Source organism: Pygoscelis adeliae, unplaced genomic scaffold (genome assembly GCF_000699105.1).
Source record: "Pygoscelis adeliae isolate BGI_AS28 unplaced genomic scaffold, ASM69910v1 Scaffold25, whole genome shotgun sequence".
NCBI lineage: Eukaryota > Metazoa > Chordata > Aves > Sphenisciformes > Spheniscidae > Pygoscelis > Pygoscelis adeliae.
Window position 1 is genome coordinate 1,386,535 of NW_008824808.1, and position 18,436 is coordinate 1,404,970.

Genomic DNA, 18,436 nt, shown 5'->3' on the forward strand with positions numbered 1-18,436 from the left:
GCAATCTCACATCTGCTATCATTACATACCATAGCCATAAAAACCTACATTCCATCAAGTGAATAAAATATTAATCGCAAGTCATGTAAAATGAGACAACAGAAACCAAAGTGATTCCCAAGACAAAAATGTTTATTTGTACTAACTCTTCAAATGGGTATATATTCGCAATCTTTAAACAAAATCAGTACACACCTCTAGGGCAAGCGGAGTATGTATCATTAGAAGATAATGCCTCCCTTAGTAATTAATGTTCATAAATCCAAGAACGAGTTACAAATTTACGACCTTGTATGCAAAAACCTTACACAGGGGTTAATGTTTTCAGTAAGACCATCTCAGTACTAGGCAAAACAGTGTTTGTAGAACAGGATTCTAATCATTCAGTTCCAGTATCATATCACACTCTTTTAATGAGCAGTAAATATTAGTGGGGGAAAAATATCTATCACCAAGCTGAATGTTCTCAAGCACTAAAAACCAAATACAAATGGTGAAGTATCCATAGAAATTTAAATAAATTATTTTAGTTACTGAAACCTCACTTTTTGTCTGAAAAAAAAGAATATCATTACAGAGTGGAGCAAAGAATTCCATAAAAACCTTTTCTCTGGATTTGCCTTAGAATAGGCTTCTGTACAAAACAAGAACAATTAAGATTTTGGGGTTTCAGTGGTAGAAGTAGTATTGGAATAATAAAGAAATACTCTTAAAATATATATATTAATTTACCACATTTAGCTCATATAGCCCTTTATGTATCTTACAAAATGCTACTGTTCTACATACTGCATGTAAAAAGAAGTTTATATATACATGTACATACACACATATAAAGGCAAAGCCAATCAGCTTGGTATTTAAAAAAACAAGACAAAGCATAAGCAGACACACCGAAAGTTATGCAGTAATGAGGAGTGTACGCTCCATGTGTGCGTTAGTGCTTCCAATCTTAAAACATCCTGTTAATTGTCTAAGCAGAGTGCTTACTCCAAGTCAGCTCTACCAGTGATTTCCTTCCTCAATTGCCACAGACATCTGATATTACTTAACTTCTGGCCATTATCTGTTATGTTTAGCACTAAATCAGTAATAAGGCAAAATAACTTTTCACATCCCTGAATATCTGAGGACATTCACGAGATCTTCCAAAAATTAATGCAAAACATTATAGGAGCACAAGAAATGGTACCCCTGAGCTGAAGCGTCTTCCTGTCTATACAAAGCTGCCCCAATGCTCGCCTATTTCAGAGTAACCCAGGCTGCTTAAGCAAGTATGACAATTATTTCCAGGCATCCCCTTTGTTTTAGCAAGTTTCGAATGACAACTTAAAGTGTCAGGATGGGTTTGTGCTGATGATTTCTGGTCTAAAAACATCACCGAGAACAGTGAACAACAGTTCTGATACTGCTCAGAAGCTTGGAGTGGATATTCAGAGCAGAATTGTCTTCTAACCCTTGTCTTCCAGCTGCAAGAATGAGTCCACTCTTTATGTACCTAGCATATATTTTACCCAAAAAAATTACAGTTTAGTATACAAGAAAAGCAAGACAGATTTCATTTCTCTATCCTCTCTTGCATCAACCTTCTTACAAAAAAAAAAAAAATCAAAGCCACCCCAACCAAGCTAAGCCCACCCCCAAACTCCATAAAATCACAAATTTTCCAATAATAACTAAAATTAACCTCCCTGATAAAGCAAAGGTGCCTGAAAAAAAACTAGTTGAGATACCTGGGGAATAAAAAGCTTTGAGAAGATTTCTGGGAGATTGGTCATAAACGTCTTGATCCAGCACCCATTAAAGTTTTGTCCAGTGAAAGAGTAACTTCAGAATTCATCATTCCTCTGGCGAGGCTGGTTCAGGGCTACAGGCCAGTTGACGTGTCAGTCACTGGCAGGCACTGAAATGAATGCAGTCAGCATACTGGCACATAACCCTTTTGACAACACAAGCATGATCTACAGGGAATTCCCCATTCTTTGGAGTGTTTGTGTGGAGTGCAACACTTTGTAGCTGATGGTTAAGCTAGAAACACAGCATGACAATTTGGAGCAATGGATACCCAAGAGTATCCTTCCCCACCCACCAAACAATACCAGTGAAGAACGACCACAGGTACAACACTAAAATGGATCCTAGGCTCCAGGGTTCAGAATCCCCAGGTCAACATCTCCCACTTGTTTGGGGGAATGGGATTCTAGAAGAGCCTAACTCCTGGGAACAGCAAGGGAGAAACAGAGAAATACAAAAATGCAAGGATTAAAAAATAGAAGGGGAGGTAGTGATCCCCCTCTAGCATATTCCATTTAAAACAGTGTAATTAAAAACTTTAAATTCACTTAGAAATTGGTTTCAAAATAGTCTGACAGTTTTAAAGACTTTCAAAAATCAAAATATTCTTCACCAGAGTTAATTAAAATGTTCCTGTAGCCCCCTGAATAACTGCTACCACTTGTTTTGCATTAATATTGCTTAAATTAATACAATCATAAACACGCAAAATGTTAAAATTTCAATGTGTATGCAGAATAAAACCAAGTTCTAATAGAAAGACTCCTAATATTTCAAGGTTACAGGCTTGATTCAGTCTCCATCAAAACCAGTGGGATTCTTCCCATGGCGTCCAGTGGATTTTGGACTAGGCTTTAATAAGAGACAACAAAACATTGTGTTTTACGGTGTAGGAACACACACAAAGTACACTTGTGTATATACACTAGATATGTAGTGCAACTTTTGCATTGCGCATCTTAAAACAGTTGTATTTTAGCCAGTAAAACGACAATCACCAAGCCAACACTGCATGCTATGTCAAACTAGGCTGTAAAACAAAAAACAATACCCATTCAGAGACATTCATGTTGTTACTGTTGCCTAGTGAGCAGCTTTGAACGACGCTTAACGATACATCCACCTGAACCCAGATATAAATTTGAAAGGCAGAAAGCTGCATTAGTACGATGGCCTGATTGATTTTATATGTGCTCCGGATGACTTTGAAGGCAGGATATCATCTCTCTGACAGGCTTCCCTTCATAGCAGATTTGATACACAGCAGTGAACAGTGGAAACCTGAGGAAACAGGGTGGGGAAAGCAAATGCAGCCTAAGTTTATTCTGTAACATTTTCTTAAATGAAAGAAATAAAATGGGGCGAGGAGAGGGAGGAGAAAGAGAGAGACTGAAAAATCAATTTCTTTCAGTATTTGTCAAGCGCTAACACCAGGCTGAAAAGCACTAGATAAATACAGAACCTGCATGCATCTCTAAAATGAGTCACTCTCAGAAGCCTAGCTAGCTATAATGGAGTCTGCAACATTCATTATGTATGGCACAACCATTAAGTGATCTAAAAAATTAAAAACACTCGCATTTTTCCTTGACATTCTTACAGCACTACTCATCTATGGTTAAAAAGGATGACTGGCACATCAGTTATGCATTATCTCTGAGCAATAACTTGATAATACAATTGCAGAACATGACACAAAGAGACTCAAGAAGAAACTGAAGGTCAAGTTTTTAATAAGAGTCCAAAATTAAATGTGGATTTTGAAACACTAAATTCTATCTCCTCTTTTTTTCTTTTTTAAATTGGCCACATTTCCAACAACCGTCAAATTATTCAGGCTTCTCTGATAATCTGAAGGCTTCTTACAGCCAAGATGCTTTACAGAAATTTATATTTGCTTTCTGTCCATCCTAGACAGTGACAGCCAGACAAGTCCCATTTTCATACAGAGCCTGGTGAATTTTAGGGATTAATTATCTGTTCACTAGAATAAATATGCCATTTCAGTGTGGCTTTTTATATTGATAAATTTTGACCAAACACACTACATTATTTTGACTGAAATAAAAAATAAGGAGCATTGGAGATGGTGAAATAGTTAACTTCTGAGTGATTCAGAGTACATCTGGACTAAGACTTTCTCCTCAGGAAAGCGGCCCCCATCAGTGACTCTAAAGTTTATCTGTAATGCAGAAATGCAGCATTGAGCAGAACCCCCAACCAGTCCTGAGCACCGTATATGTTTGCCCATACGCTCTGCTAGCACGTGTTATACTGAGGTAACTCTGGTATCGCTATATAGCTCTGAACTAGACTCCTCAAAGCGAACCAGAGGTCACAAGAGAAGCCACGAGCCATTCAGGACTACCATTAGAGCATGGTGACTACTGCATTCTCAGGGGCAGATACAAGATTTGTACTTGGCTGAATGCAATACTTTGCATTACTGGGGGAAAAAAGTGGGGGAGTGGACATGCTTGTGAATTTAGTCCATTGTTTCTACGGCTTTTATTACAAGTGCTTAAAACTGAAATGCTACATTTTGAATTATCTGAAACATTTTAATGTCCTGCTATGAATGCATGTCCATTTCTTTTGGTTTATTTTTGTGGGACAGAAACAGCAGCAATAGCAAAAACTACCTCACTTCAATCCAGCTGACTTGATTTTTGTTTTTATTTCATTGGTGGAACCAAAATTAGCATATAGCCACATAGCTGCTCTTTCAAATCCAACGCTACAACTGTTTAGGTTGCAAAACCCTTACTAGGAAATATGCAGAAAAAAATGTAATAAATGCAAATGTGTAACATGCCTCACTTATCACTCACTTTGTATAATATATTGGGCTGGGGGGGCTGAATTTGCTTTTACTGTAAAAACTTAAATGTAGGCACTAAAATAAAATTTGTTATGCCTATGTGAGATTTTACTAGAGGCAGCCACAAAACACGTGAACCTTCTGAAGCAAAATCAAGTTTCACACAGCTTTAGATACAGTACTAGCAGTTACTTCTCAGAGAAGAAGTACCACTACTACAAACCACATCTTGATACCTAAGTCTTGCTGTTTATCACAGAGAACATTACTCTGCTGCGCACAGGTCTGCCACACTTCACATGAGGAAAGCAAAATCAAGGCTGACTGCAGGCTCATGGCCAGCAAACTCCAAATGCATCTTACGTCTGAGCACATTAAGAGGGCTAGTTCTACAGCTGTTGAAATGAAAAGACTAATTGCACTGTAAATATCAATAGGCATCAACCCTGCTACCAAGGCTCTTCTACTGAACTTTGACTTTTGCATATTTCTGCGTAGCCTTGGGACTCTTTTTGTAGGATGAGAGTATGAAATTTTACTCTTACTAGACTCTTACCTCTTCACTTTGAAACCATGGCTGTTTTACTGTGGTTTGTGTTTTAAAGCAGTAGCAAGAGAGTTTTCAAAAAACACTTTGAAAGTTGCTTTCAAAAGTCTTGTTGAATGAGACCTTTTATGAAGAACTGACACATACGTGTTGGTATACCAAACAGAAATTAGCAACTCTCTGTTTTCATATCTTTCATTAAAAACACAATCCAAAGTCTTCTATAATGCACTCTATTTGTTGTAAGATAGAACAGGGAAAAAAACAACCAACCAAAAAAACCAAACCCAAACACAGCATCCTGTCTCATTTAGGGAATCATAAACAGCAAAGACTGGAGCCAACATTTTAATTAGATTTTTTTCTGCAGTTAGCTTAATTACTGTACACTGCAGAAACAGACTTAGGTGCCTTACTCCCAAAGATAATGTTAAAAAATAAGCAACTTAATGCAGCTGATCCATTAAAACTAGCCTTTAAAAACTGCTTTGGAAGAAAAAAATAACAAGGCTTGGTCTTCTGACTGGCAGTCAGTTATTTTCCGATTTTGCCTCCTCTACGAACAGGAACAGATAAAGATAATGCATCCCTTAATCTCATAAGGAGACAACTGTGTATGTGGCTTTAGGAATCATACATGTTCTGACTTGAATACAAATGAACAAGCCAGGACAACCTGCTTAATTTCATACCACAAAAGAAAAACTGACCTACACAAGCAGATGGCAGGTTTTATCCTACAGCAAACTGGAAGTCACGTTAGGAAAGAGAACTGCAGTATCTAAGCTAGAATACACGTGGATAGAAGCAGACGCTATTCAGCTGATCAGCTATACAGATCCTTAATAACAAAGATCCTCTCCTTGGAGATAAGCAATGAATTTACTACTATGAAATGAGCTGTAGAGCCTCTTCACAAGTCTCTTTAGGAAGCTCAGCTTCTATTTTCATGTATTTTATTCTTTTCACATGTTAAAACACACTCTGCTATGCTTTTCTATGATAGCAGGAGGCAATAATACATTCTGTAATCAGAAGGGCATTCACAAATTTAATGTCACACTATTAGCTCTATCTAAAGAAATATTATTTTGAGGTTTTATTCACTTCTCTCTGTGATTTAACTGGGGATTAAGCTACTCTTATTACAGTGATGTTCTTTTTGGCTATTACCTTCATGACGATATCAAGACTAAAAATGGAAAAAGAGTTATGGAGATTAAAAAGGGGTATGTGGAACTTGCTTTATCTGTTCTTACTTACTTTTCCAGCATTCCTTTCTGCTTGAGGATGCGATACACTTCTGCAGAAGTCTGTGGTCCTTGCAGTTTCTGACCATTCAACATTTCTTGCTCCAGTTCTTCAATAGACTAAACAATGGGGGGGAGGGAAGGAAGAAAAGGAGAGCTATGATAAAGTTTTCATAAGCCTGACAACATCATCTGGATGGAAAAAGCAAGATGTTACTGAGGGTTCTTCCTTTCTCAAAAGTGTACTTCAGTAAGCATATATAATATTCTCCTATATTGTTGTTTGCAAATAGTCTCCTCCTTAAATCTGCATCTCCCAACACGTTATCCCTCCAGCTTTTTTTTTTTAATCACCCTTCCTTTTAACACCTTTACACTCATTCTAACCTTGTAACGCACTCAAAAATGAGAGGAAAGAGAAGGGTACTCACTCAGTACAGCTAGCATGTCTCAGATAATTGTACTAATACTCCAACAAACCAGGAGTGCTAGTACTTGCAACAATGGATTTCACCCATTGTGAATAAGGTACCTTTCCAGTTTTAACGAATGCTTCTGCTACACGTCGATTCCGGCCACCGTAACATGTTGTGATGAGATCAGCAACTCCACAGCTCTCCAGGAAAGTGGCAGTAGACACCTGTCCTTTGCAAAAAATTCTGGCAAAGGCAATCATCTCCATTAGGCCAAGGCGAATAACGGCAGCTTTGGTATTGTCACCGCAGCAAAGGCCATCACAGAACCCAGCTCCTACTGCCACTATATTCTAATTAGAAGAGAAAAACAAATGGGAAATGAGTCAATTATTGCTTACAGAATCCTAGAAGACACCAAAAGACAGAATGCAGATGTCCCTAAGAACTGCAAGTACTTTATTAATGGAAGACTAGGTTATTGTTTTGGGTTTTTTTGGTTTTGGGATTTATGGGATAACCTTTAAAAAAAAAAAAAAAGATGACAAGTCTTACATTACTAAGTATTTCCAAGTTAAAGCTCTGGAACAAGTTGCCCCGGAGGCTGTGGAGCTATTATTATTGACTATCTTCAAGAACAACCAGGTTACACCACACCCAAACAAGGTTTTATCTAGATTGAGCTGTTCCTGCCCTGAGGTAGGGGTAAAGCTAGACTGACATCCCACAGCCCTTTTATCCATATATTTTCTTTATGATTAAAGTAATACTGAATCTAAGAAACATTTATTGACTTCCATGTTGATATGCTAAGGGACCAAATTCAGCCAAGCTAATCGTATTCAGCTCTTTTAAGTATGCAGAGCTTGCAGAGTTCCTATATCAGTAATAGTTAATCAAGGGTTCCCAGAGGTTCATGACACAGGAAGACCTTTCCTAAGCAAAAAATGTCGGGTTTGTTTTTTTTTTCCTTGGACCTGGTGACAGCCTTCTACAAAGAATGTACTGTTTCTTTGTGGACAATCAGCTATACAGTCCCTTCTTTGGTTTACAAACATAGAGATTAGTTGAGACATGTTTGAGTGAAGTGACTATGAAAGCTATTTTCTGGCCTGGGAGTCAGAGACTAGCCATGGTTAGTTTGCCCCTACCAAAAGAAACCCCAAACCCCTACCAAAACCCAAAACACTCCAAAAGAGATGGAATTCTGACATACTGATAAAGCAAACAAGGAAGCAATAGATGTAGTAATACCCTTCTGCATGCAACAACAGCAACCTCAACAGAAACCACAGGAGAACCAACATTATGGCACCTAATGTAGCACCTGATGCAGGGAAAAAAACCCAAACAACCAAACCAACTTTACCTGTTGCTGAAGAAACTGCAACAGTCAGAAGTTGCTAATGAAAGCAACAAGCAGATTAACAGCTGGTTTGGTTTTGTTTTTTGAACTGTAAGAACCAAAAACGGCAGGCAGCTGCAGTGCTGTGTGGCCAGTCATGTCTAGGCGACTCTCAATCAAATGAGGTCAGAAGATGAGTCATTGCTTTTTGAGCAGCTAGCTGAGGTCTAAAGGTGACTTCAAAAATTGCAGACATATCTCAGCATCAGACCTGAAGCAGCAAAAGATGATCAGACTTTTAAAGCTGGTGCTTTAGATCATCTTGATTTAAATCTTGGCAGTGATGATTCAGTCAAGGTACGTTGTCATCGGACGCCTCTCCCAGACCGACTTCCGATATTTGTTCATTTGGTGGCAAAGCAAGAGGAAGTCAAACAGGTATTTGAGAAGTTTTCAGACAGGATAACCCATTTAAATGGAATTTGCACATAAATGAAGTCTGCAAGTGTTTAGCACTCAGCTAAAAACAAAAACATTTTTGAACAACCTCTGGGCTTTTTCCATGTTCTTCTTGAACACTCCAATACTAAAGCTTCGCCTTCCCTCCAACTTTGCCTGCTTTGACTTTCCTTTCCACTTTCAAGCAACCTACCTGATCATAATTTACAGTATGATTTGGCCTACGGTATTTTGTTGTCTATTTTGCAATGTTTGTCTTTGGAGCAACAGAAATACTGTTTTAAGCAAGTAATACCAAAACTAGTTACTTCTGAGGAAATGGGGTAGGGAAGAAGAGAAGCTGTGAGTCTAACTCTGAAACACTAAGCTCCTCGTTTGTACCATGTCCCCATTGTATGTTCTTACACATAGTTTGCAAATAATGAGGAAACAAGACAACTGGTTACGCTCTAGAACACACACCCACACCTAGGAGACTGTTATACCCTGGTCTACATAACCCTCAGGCCACAACTATAAATTTACAAGCTCTGCCATCTGGTTTCATTTAAATCCTTTAAGAATCTATGACAACTCTCTCGTGTCTAATATTCTGTAGAGAACTGAATTATACCACATTGAAAGTTATACCTTACTGAAACATAAGCCACTCCTTTTAAAAACAAAACAACAACAAAAAAATCTCACAAAACTTGAGAATGAGTCATCTTTCTGTCCAAGACAAGACCAGAACAGGCAGCTTGGTACTTGAAATCTCTGGATGCAGGCACTAAGTTGAGTTTGTTTCAGGAAGATGCATTAGCAAAACACAAAGTAACACACAAGAGCCTAATGTCACTAGCACTATAGCGATCCTTTGAGCAGCACACTGGTGTGGGGGGAGAATCGCATACCTACCCAGCCAAAACAGCTTTCTGTATCTGATATGGTTGATCCTGAACACTGCCACTGCCAAAGCCTACACCTGAAGTTACAAGAGTTCCTGCAAATGCAGTGGGTATACATTTGTGCAAGAGGAGAGAGCCCGCGTTTCCATGAGCTCAAAGTCTGACTGTATTTGCATACACAACATGGGGGTCTGAGAGCCCAATAAGCAAGGACGACTTTAGCCTAGAGACAAACCTGTTGTTCCAAAGGTTCAAAAATACTGTCACAACAACCGCAAAATGACTGCAACACAGTGTTCCTCTTGGCCGGAGAGACTCAGAACTCTCAAAACCACTTCAGGCTTGAGGAAACACATTTTCCCCATCTTGGCATTAACAGCTTTTTACATTAAAGCATGCATCCTGTAAGCAAGATGCACAGGGTGTTTTTATATTGCATATGGTTTTAAGCTATTAAACCACTTTGCACTAACAGGCAAGTCTTTAGCTGGTCTGGTATCCAGAAGCTGGCATTAGTCCTAGTCCTAGTTATTCTAGAACATGAGCAAGGACTGGACTGTTATTTTATCACTGGGATAGTGAAGTTATACTCCAGAAAAGAAATGTTGATGCCACGCAGTGCTCACAGTATGTGTCAGAGCGAATGAAAAGAAATGTCTTTTAGTTGCACATGACCTGCTGCAAACATGCCAGAGGTCACAAATGCAAGGTCAATAGATGACCAAGGAACCAAGGTTAACAGGACTGCAGACTTTGCTGACATTATTCTCTTACACAGTCAGTGCTCGGAAACATCCAACTTACAGTCCTACTCTGTTTACAATAAGTTTGTGGAGTGGTCATGAAGACAGCTTCAGAGGCCATTTCTGAGGCAACCATTACCTCTCCATAATTAAATGGATCATTAGAGAACTAAGCAGAAATGTTAATTCACCTGGGACATCCAGCCTTCCTTGAGGTACTGTCACAGCTCAGCACAGCCTGCTTTCCTCCCTACTTACACATGAACTTGGAGAAGCTCCTTGCTTCACATCATGGCTGAGAGAGGTCAAATGAAGACTCAACAAATCAAAGACTGTATCAGCAGGACTGTCAGAGAGGTTAAGTATAAACTGCTTGCTTGCTCCTGGCAAACTTGAATGTAAATAATGGATTTCATTTCCACTTAATCTCAGGAAAGAGTAATTACCACAATCAACTTCTACAGTACCTAGACTGACTATCCAACAGTGACTGCCATAAACACACTTTGCAGGACCACCTTTGTACGGAATAATGCTGGGTTACATAACCTGGTAAACAATAAATCATCGTTATACTTCTTTGCTTAAAGCTAAGCTGGAGCCATAAAATCTAGAGATGGGCATGAAGCAACCTGAAAGGCAACGACAGCTGCTGCTCCTTCTCCTTCCTACAGTAACTGTCACCTCCGTCTCGGTCCTTGGCTGCTGCCACTTGAGGGAGTTTAACCCTCCAGATCCCTGAACAAATATATCAGGCAGCTGGAGCATGGCCATTTTGCCATATCCAGAGATTAGATTCTCACTTCTCCTTCCCTCACACCCCCCCCGTCACCACTGCACTGGGTAAGTGATTCCAGTACAGTTTACACCCAAGAATGCAGCTACCAACGTTTGTATTGCCTCTCAAGTATGCTGCTAGGTTCATACACCAGCTCAGCCTTGCCTCATGTCTGTGCTGTTTGATTGTAAGACCACACACTGGCACAGGCAGGAAGGACTCTAAGGACACCTCAGAGGTGATGACCTTGGGTCTATGCTACTGTGCAGTATCACATCCATCAGCACCCAGGAGCACGTCCATATGTATGCGTAGCTGCACATACTACTCTTACAGTGGTGTCATAACCTTTAAGCAGCTCCTAGGAAGGCCCCTTCATTGTCTGGCACATGGCAGCTGGAACTTGTAGGTGGCCTTGAGTCAGGCTGCCTGTAAAGCCAACTGGACACCTTGAAACTGAACTATCCAAACCTGAAGTTTGTTAATTTCTGACATCAACCCTTAGAAAAGGTCAACAAATAACGTGAAATGTGCTTCAGTCCTCAAAAGAAAAATATCCTGATAGAGAAGAACATGCCAAGCACTTTTTGTTCCTACAGCCAATTAAGTTATTGTAGACAGCTGTTCTTCCTCAGTATCATCAGATTTTGTAAAGTGACTGCCATTGCCTATTCAGCCAGTCTCCAAGCTGATGCAAGACTGCAGTTTCACTGCACTGATTTCTATACTTCAGTCCATCTCCATCAGCCCATTGTCACAAAAAATAAATACAGTAAGTGACGTGGATGTTCAATACATATAGGCATATATATGTATATAAATAGCAATCAAGCACATGTTCTTTCATGATCACCCAGCTGCAATACCTATTATTACAGTCTGAATTCAAATATGCTTCAAAAAACAAATTTCAAACCTAAAATTATCATTATTGTAAGGGAAAGCTGTGCTCAGAGCACTCTCTGTTACCCTTCTGTATTTTTTCCCAGCCTTTAGGCAACCATCCACATTGAAAATCTTCCCTGCTTAGAAAGGCTTGCAGAAATGAAGAGCAAGGTAAGTTTAGACTTTTAATAAGATCTAGTCTATTATGCCAGAAATACCAGAAAAGTGTCCTTTTCCCAAGCTGGTATTTATAGAAAAATGCAGAAGCTGGGAGAATATACTATTTCTCATAGTGTAGTATTTCTCACCCTTTACATACCAATACAGGAGTTACTTTTACTATTTCCACATCCAAAAAGACAGTCTGGACTGGCATGTGTGCCTGCTTACTTCTGTCCTCTAAGCTGTAGTTTGCAGTGACACTGCTGACATTTTGAATTGGCACTGCTATAGAAAGAGAGTAAAACCCCTCTTTTTACACCCATCTCTTCACACAACACGACACTGCCATCTTCTGAAATAGGAATTTCCTCCTTCCAGCAAGTTAAATAATGCTAACTTTTACTATTTCTTCATGAAGTAACTTGCCAAGTTTAATAAAGTAACTGTCAGCTGACAGAACCTACACTTTAGATTTTTCCCTAAAAACATTCACATTTTTTATTACAAAGATTATCAAATTAATCATAAAAAAGCAAAATGCTTGTTGTTACCCTTAGCAAACAATTCTCCTAATAAGAATGTACAATTTCTAAGAAAAAAAGCTCAAGTTTACCTTTCACTATTCACATCTAAGCTTTGCATTTTGCTTTGCATAAGCAATAAAAACATACCCATCTCTAATTTTAGCTGCTTCAATTTCTTTCAGAGGCATACATGTTCACAATGCATTAACAAAATTTTGCAACGTTCGATTTAAAAACAGCTCAGGAAATTATTTACATGCTGTCAGCACAAGATTTAGGATTAAACAAGAAAGGGTTTTAAATGAAAAATTACTTTTAAAAATACAATTTTAATAAAATTTTCTTTGTGATTAAGGAAGAGTTGTTTGTTTAAAAAACATCACCTATATTAGCATGACTAATCTATGCCACTTTATACCAGTTCATGCTTTTTAATCAGGCAAGAAATCCATAGTATTTTTAAACAAGTTAATCTAACCTTAATTAGCTTTTTGTTTGGCGCTCATACTATGCATTTCTTTGGAAGTCTCAACTCAGTTAACAAAATGTACTGCAATCAAAACCAAATGACCAGAGCATACAGAATATATACAGCTTTTTAGAAATGCAACTAGAGCGTTCAGTCTGCAGGATGCATGATGAATAATGAAGCAGGGGGAAGGAACAAAACCAGGCTACGAAGAAAATACACAAGTTTCACCTCAGTATCTTTCCAGGTCAAGAACAACAATTTATGTAAATTCTTCTGCACTTCCAAAGAGATACTGGTATCTTGCCTGACTTGGACCTTTACAGTGGAGTTTCAGTGTCTGCTGACTAGCTGCTCAGTTTGATGGGCACGCTCATCTCTAGCGCCCTTTCATGAGATTTGTCTGGAATAAAAATTATCCAGGACAGAACTCCTCTATCAAGCAAGAACTTAAGCTAGCCAGAAAACATCAGGCTGAGCAGATTTCAAAGAAAAATAAATCTGTAAAACTCTGACTAATTTCATAGGTCTATACACAGGGATTTCTCTCCTGCTAACCTTCCACATCACCACAGCATTTTAAAGCAATGGCTGTGGAGCCAAATTATGAGCTCCACAATCTTGAGAAATTGCTATAAATACAGTAACTCCAAAGCATGTTACACCAAAGTGTATCCCGTTAGCCCAGTGCACAGACCCATGACCTCTTCCTTCTCAGAACTTCCAGTGTGACAGCTCTCTAGACAAAATTAGCAAGAAAACCAGTATGCCAAAAATTATGTTATTATAGCTATCAATTTACTTCCCGCTGAGCAGGAATCAGAACTCCTTAGCTTAAAGACATCATTCATTGGCTTGGTAGCTTTGCAGGTGAATGGTGTAGTTTACACATAATTTCAAAAGAGACAACAAAGCAATACAAAATAATTATCCAAAACATAAAAAATAAAAAAGCCAAATTATCTACTAAACCACTACACCCATCAGAAATGCTTCCATGATAGATATCAGACAACGTGAACTACAGTACTATTGGCCAGGGTGCCGAGCAACTAATGCCTTCCTTTCACAAATGGCCTGTAAATTAACCTGAAAAAAAACAGCAATAAGAATATGTTTAAGCTAGCCTTTGCTTCCTGTCAGCATCAATTTTGTTACCAAAAAAATTCCAGATGAGTAACTGTCCAAAATAACTTTTTTCCTATTTGGGTCATTTCTGTATGTGGTTATCCACACAAACCTTATGCAGCGCATGTCCACAAAATATGAGTGCTCACATTGTGTAAGTCAATGAAGAGGGGAATAGTTTTGTCAACAGACACAAAGGATTAATGCCAACTTCTTTCTCCCTTTCTTTTTGTGAACACACTGTTGCAAAAAGAAAAAGGGAACTAAAATGGATTTAGAAATACGTTGACCAGTCAGATGAAATCAACACTTGTTTCATGACTGCGTGTAAACGACGTGAAAGATGTAGAAAGAGAACTTGGGAGATGGTGAGACAAGGGTCTAAAAGCCAACTATCAGAACATGCTGCTCCCTAATTTCCCATCTCATTCTTCCGGAAATGTTATGTAGCAGTTTTATATATTGTATAAAGCACAATAAACCTAATTCTTTAAATGAAAATACCCTCTTTTTTCTACAAGGATCACCGTTCCATCTATGTACCAACTGCAGCCTGTTAATCTTACCTTCAGAGCACCACAAAGCTCAACTGTATCTGCATCGTCTACTACAGTTATTCGGAAGTTTGGAGTCTGCAGGAGTTCTTTGAAGATAAGGCCATTTTCCAAGATTTTGCTGCCTGTTGAGAGAGAGAGAGAAAGAAGGCTAAAAAATGAATAATTTATTTGGGTGTTATTTAGCCTTTCCTGTGCAAGCCAAAATACTTAAAAGCAGAGATAAGGTGGTTCTGTCTTCGTCCTAATCAGACTCCTGTTTTAAGCGACTAAGGACATGTCTACATCACACTTAAAAGCTCTGCACTGAGTTACTCTGGGCTTCTTCATAATTCATTGTCTGCTCAGCAACAGATTCTAAATAACAATTCCACTAATTCTCTATACCCTTTTTTTAAAGTGAATTAAAAAAATATCAGGTGCAATTCTACCAATTATTTTTAAAGCCTGCATTCCAGAAAAATACCTACTGATAAAGGTATGTCAAGGATGTTTTATTAATTGAGCATGCTGCCACTGACAAATGTTTCTAAGCACTAAAAGGTAATTCAACCATTCAAAAATAAGTTCAATGCAAAAGCTGTTAATGAGAGGTTACAAAGCTAAAAATGTACAAAACTGTAAAAATTAACACTGAAAAAATAACATGAACTCTGTGCTATTATGTATGACTACCTGTGTATGACACACACGCGCCTATCTAGATACTGTGAAATCCAAGACTAGGCACATCTCTGTGCTGTAAAGGTGTGCAGACATCAACACAGAACAAAAACCATGTCTAGTTTTTGGGGGAACTAATTATTTTGAGAAATTAAAATAAGATAGTGATACCTTAAAAAAAAACCCACAACCCAAACATGCATAAAGGTACTATCTGTGACCATAACATCTGAGCTGGAGTACAGAATATATAATCATTTATCCATATAAAGCCATGCAGACACACGAAAAAAAATCTTAAGCACATACTAAAATAAAGCAGTTTGTTATGTGGAGGGTGACAAACAGCATGCTTAGTATTTCACCTGCTAAGGTCACAACCCTCGTGAGACTAGGTAAAAGTGCACTCCTCCCTCTCCCTCTATTCCTGGTATTGTCCTAGTACTTTTGGAAGTGTAAACATTCTAGAAAATTCAACATTAAAATAAGAACCACCCAACAGTTTCTGGTAACAGCCAGCTAATGTTGAAAACAATAAAATTTGAGCTATTTGGTGTGCAACTGTGAGGACAGGAGAATGTTTTAAACATTCTTATTACTTGGAACAGTACCTATTGTGGTTTCACAGAATTTCTCTGCTGCCACCTCATTGGCAATGTTAGCTCCCATCAGCACACTGATGTCTATTCCCATCTTCTCTCGAATAATGTCAGAGATCAGTTTGAGTCCCTCCGGGCCTTCATCTATTCCCTGCAGCCAACATCAAATGGAATTACTAAAAAGTCATTCATTAGACACAGTAGAGAAGAAAGCACATCACAATTAGTCTTGTCCACAGGTGAGAACTGCAACAAGGCCTATTCAGATAGAGACTAAGGATGACAGACTTGCTACCAGTGAAACTTCTGCCATTGTTGTGACCTCTCCAAGCTGTCTTCTTTTCATAGGAGGTAGCACCTTAAGAATTAGGACTAAACTCTAGATGATGGTAACAGTTTTTATTCCATGCTCGAAGACCTGATTCTAAGAAGTGCTGAATATTCAGCTTTGTTAGTTCAGAATCTCAGCTGCTTATTATCAGTGTATCCTTACTAAAACCAGTGAAGCATCACCAATCCATCAGTTGTGAATCAGGCCTGCACTTGGATTTGAAATTGCACCAAAACTCACAAAATGGCATCCCAATAACTTGTTTTGTGAAGAGGTATCTGAACTGAAATATCAGAGACAGATTCCCTTGTGTATAATACCAACAACAGTTTACTAGTATAAACCCAGTTTAATCATTTTGAATACTACTACAAATGGAACAGCTGTTCACAGATATGTAGAAAGCTGAACAACTGAGAATAATTTAACTTTTAAGGATATTTTTAATCTGTATTTATAACACACTCTTTACAAAGCGTGAAAGTAGGGGCAGAAATAGGACCTTAGAAAAGATCACCGCAGAGATTAATGCTGCAATGGAGGAGAGAATCTGGTACCCTGAATTGCCTGAACCAAGAACTCCAAATGAGACCACTTTCTTCTCACAAAACCCTTTTCTCCTAGCCTGCTAAATGCAGACTCCTTTTGAGTTTTTAGAACAGGGGCATGGCAGACAAGGTACTGAAACGGTCTTTCTTTCCCACAGTATACCACCTTTTATACAGCACTATTTTTAATGTCGGGGATTCGGTACTTTTGGGGATTGGTAATTTTGAATTACAACTTAATGATCCTCTGCTACTTTCAGATACACATATATATATACACACACACACTTATATGTTGCTGGTAGTGACATTTCAGGCAGGCAGTAACTTGCATTTCCACAGATCAGAGGTGCTATTCCTTAAATAACATGGTACAATAAAAAGACATGCAGATATGACTGCATAAAACCAGCCAATTAAACTACAGACAACAGTGCTTGCATTTCTGCATTATTTTTCAATTTGTATCACTTGATGCACAACTCTGCTTTCTCATCTTTAATGAGCCATATAGAAAGAATCTGAAAGCAAGCACACATATACATGTTGTATTTTTCCCTCACAGTGTCAAAAATGTCCCCACAAAATAACTGTAAGGCCCTTCCTCCTAAGGAGGCAACTAATAAACAGAAAACCATGCACACATTGGGAACCACTCCAAAAATGTGAATATGTACACAACAACTATTCACCCAAGTGAAAGGAGATCTGAGAGGCTTAGGTGCCAAATTCAACCCCGCTATGAAACAGATGCAACTTCTGACAAAGTCAAGGAGAGCTGCACCTGTTTCTTGTAGAGTTAAATCCAATACTGAATGACAAGATGACAGGAGAAAAAACAAACACTCCTCCCTCCCCCAAAAACCAAGGCTCAAACACGGGAATTTCCACTGGGCAGCAATGATCCCCAGGCAATGCAAGTCCAATTCTGTGGTTTTATTGCTTGCATCCTGACATGCTTGCCAGAGCAATCCCTGGGGCCTGTATACAGGTAGATGAAAATGAGATTGATGTTGAGGCTGCCTGAAGAGTATTTTGGGTAACCTCCACCTATCCTGCTTCCTGTGCTCACTGCTGTACTGCATCGTAAGTTGTATACGGTTCCTCCCCCGACACCCACAAAATGATTTGTTAGGTTTTCATAGACATCAGTGATCAGAACTTATGTAAAGCAACACAGCTGCAAATGTTTCAATGGGAACATAGATTAACCAGCAGACAAATGTCTTTATTCCACAAAGACTCAGTTTTATTATCAGACGCTAGGCTCTGCTTGAAGATTAGACTGTCAAAAAAAGAAAAAGAAAAAAAGACTAAAAGATGACACACTGCTAACTTGCCAGGCAATTTAGAAAGCACAGAAACAAGACGTCCCACTAATGATATTTTTCAGAGCAGGACTGCACTTTCACCGCCAAAGTTAACACAAGCCACTTTAATAGCATCAGTATTGAGCATAATGAGACCACTAAAAATACGACTGATGAAAACAGCATGCATAAAGAAGCTGCAAAAGTAGAGGAAAGAATGCATTCC

The 18,436-nt window shown here is 38.6% G+C and overlaps 1 protein-coding gene across 1 annotated transcript in view; it reads right to left on the reverse strand.

The window, feature by feature from the left end:
• Window positions 1-112: 112 nt before the first annotated feature.
• GPD1L (glycerol-3-phosphate dehydrogenase 1-like) overlaps window positions 113-18,436 on the reverse strand; it is a 21,626-nt gene continuing 3,302 nt past the window's right edge. Inside the window, exons 3-7 of the mRNA XM_009324171.1 lie at window positions 16,034-16,172; window positions 14,772-14,884; window positions 6,945-7,178; window positions 6,426-6,532; window positions 113-3,075 (exon numbers count right to left, since the gene is read on the reverse strand). Coding sequence (XP_009322446.1) covers window positions 2,979-3,075; window positions 6,426-6,532; window positions 6,945-7,178; window positions 14,772-14,884; window positions 16,034-16,172 — 690 coding nt within the window. The 3' untranslated portion in view covers window positions 113-2,978. The remainder of the gene's footprint in view (window positions 3,076-6,425; window positions 6,533-6,944; window positions 7,179-14,771; window positions 14,885-16,033; window positions 16,173-18,436) is intronic.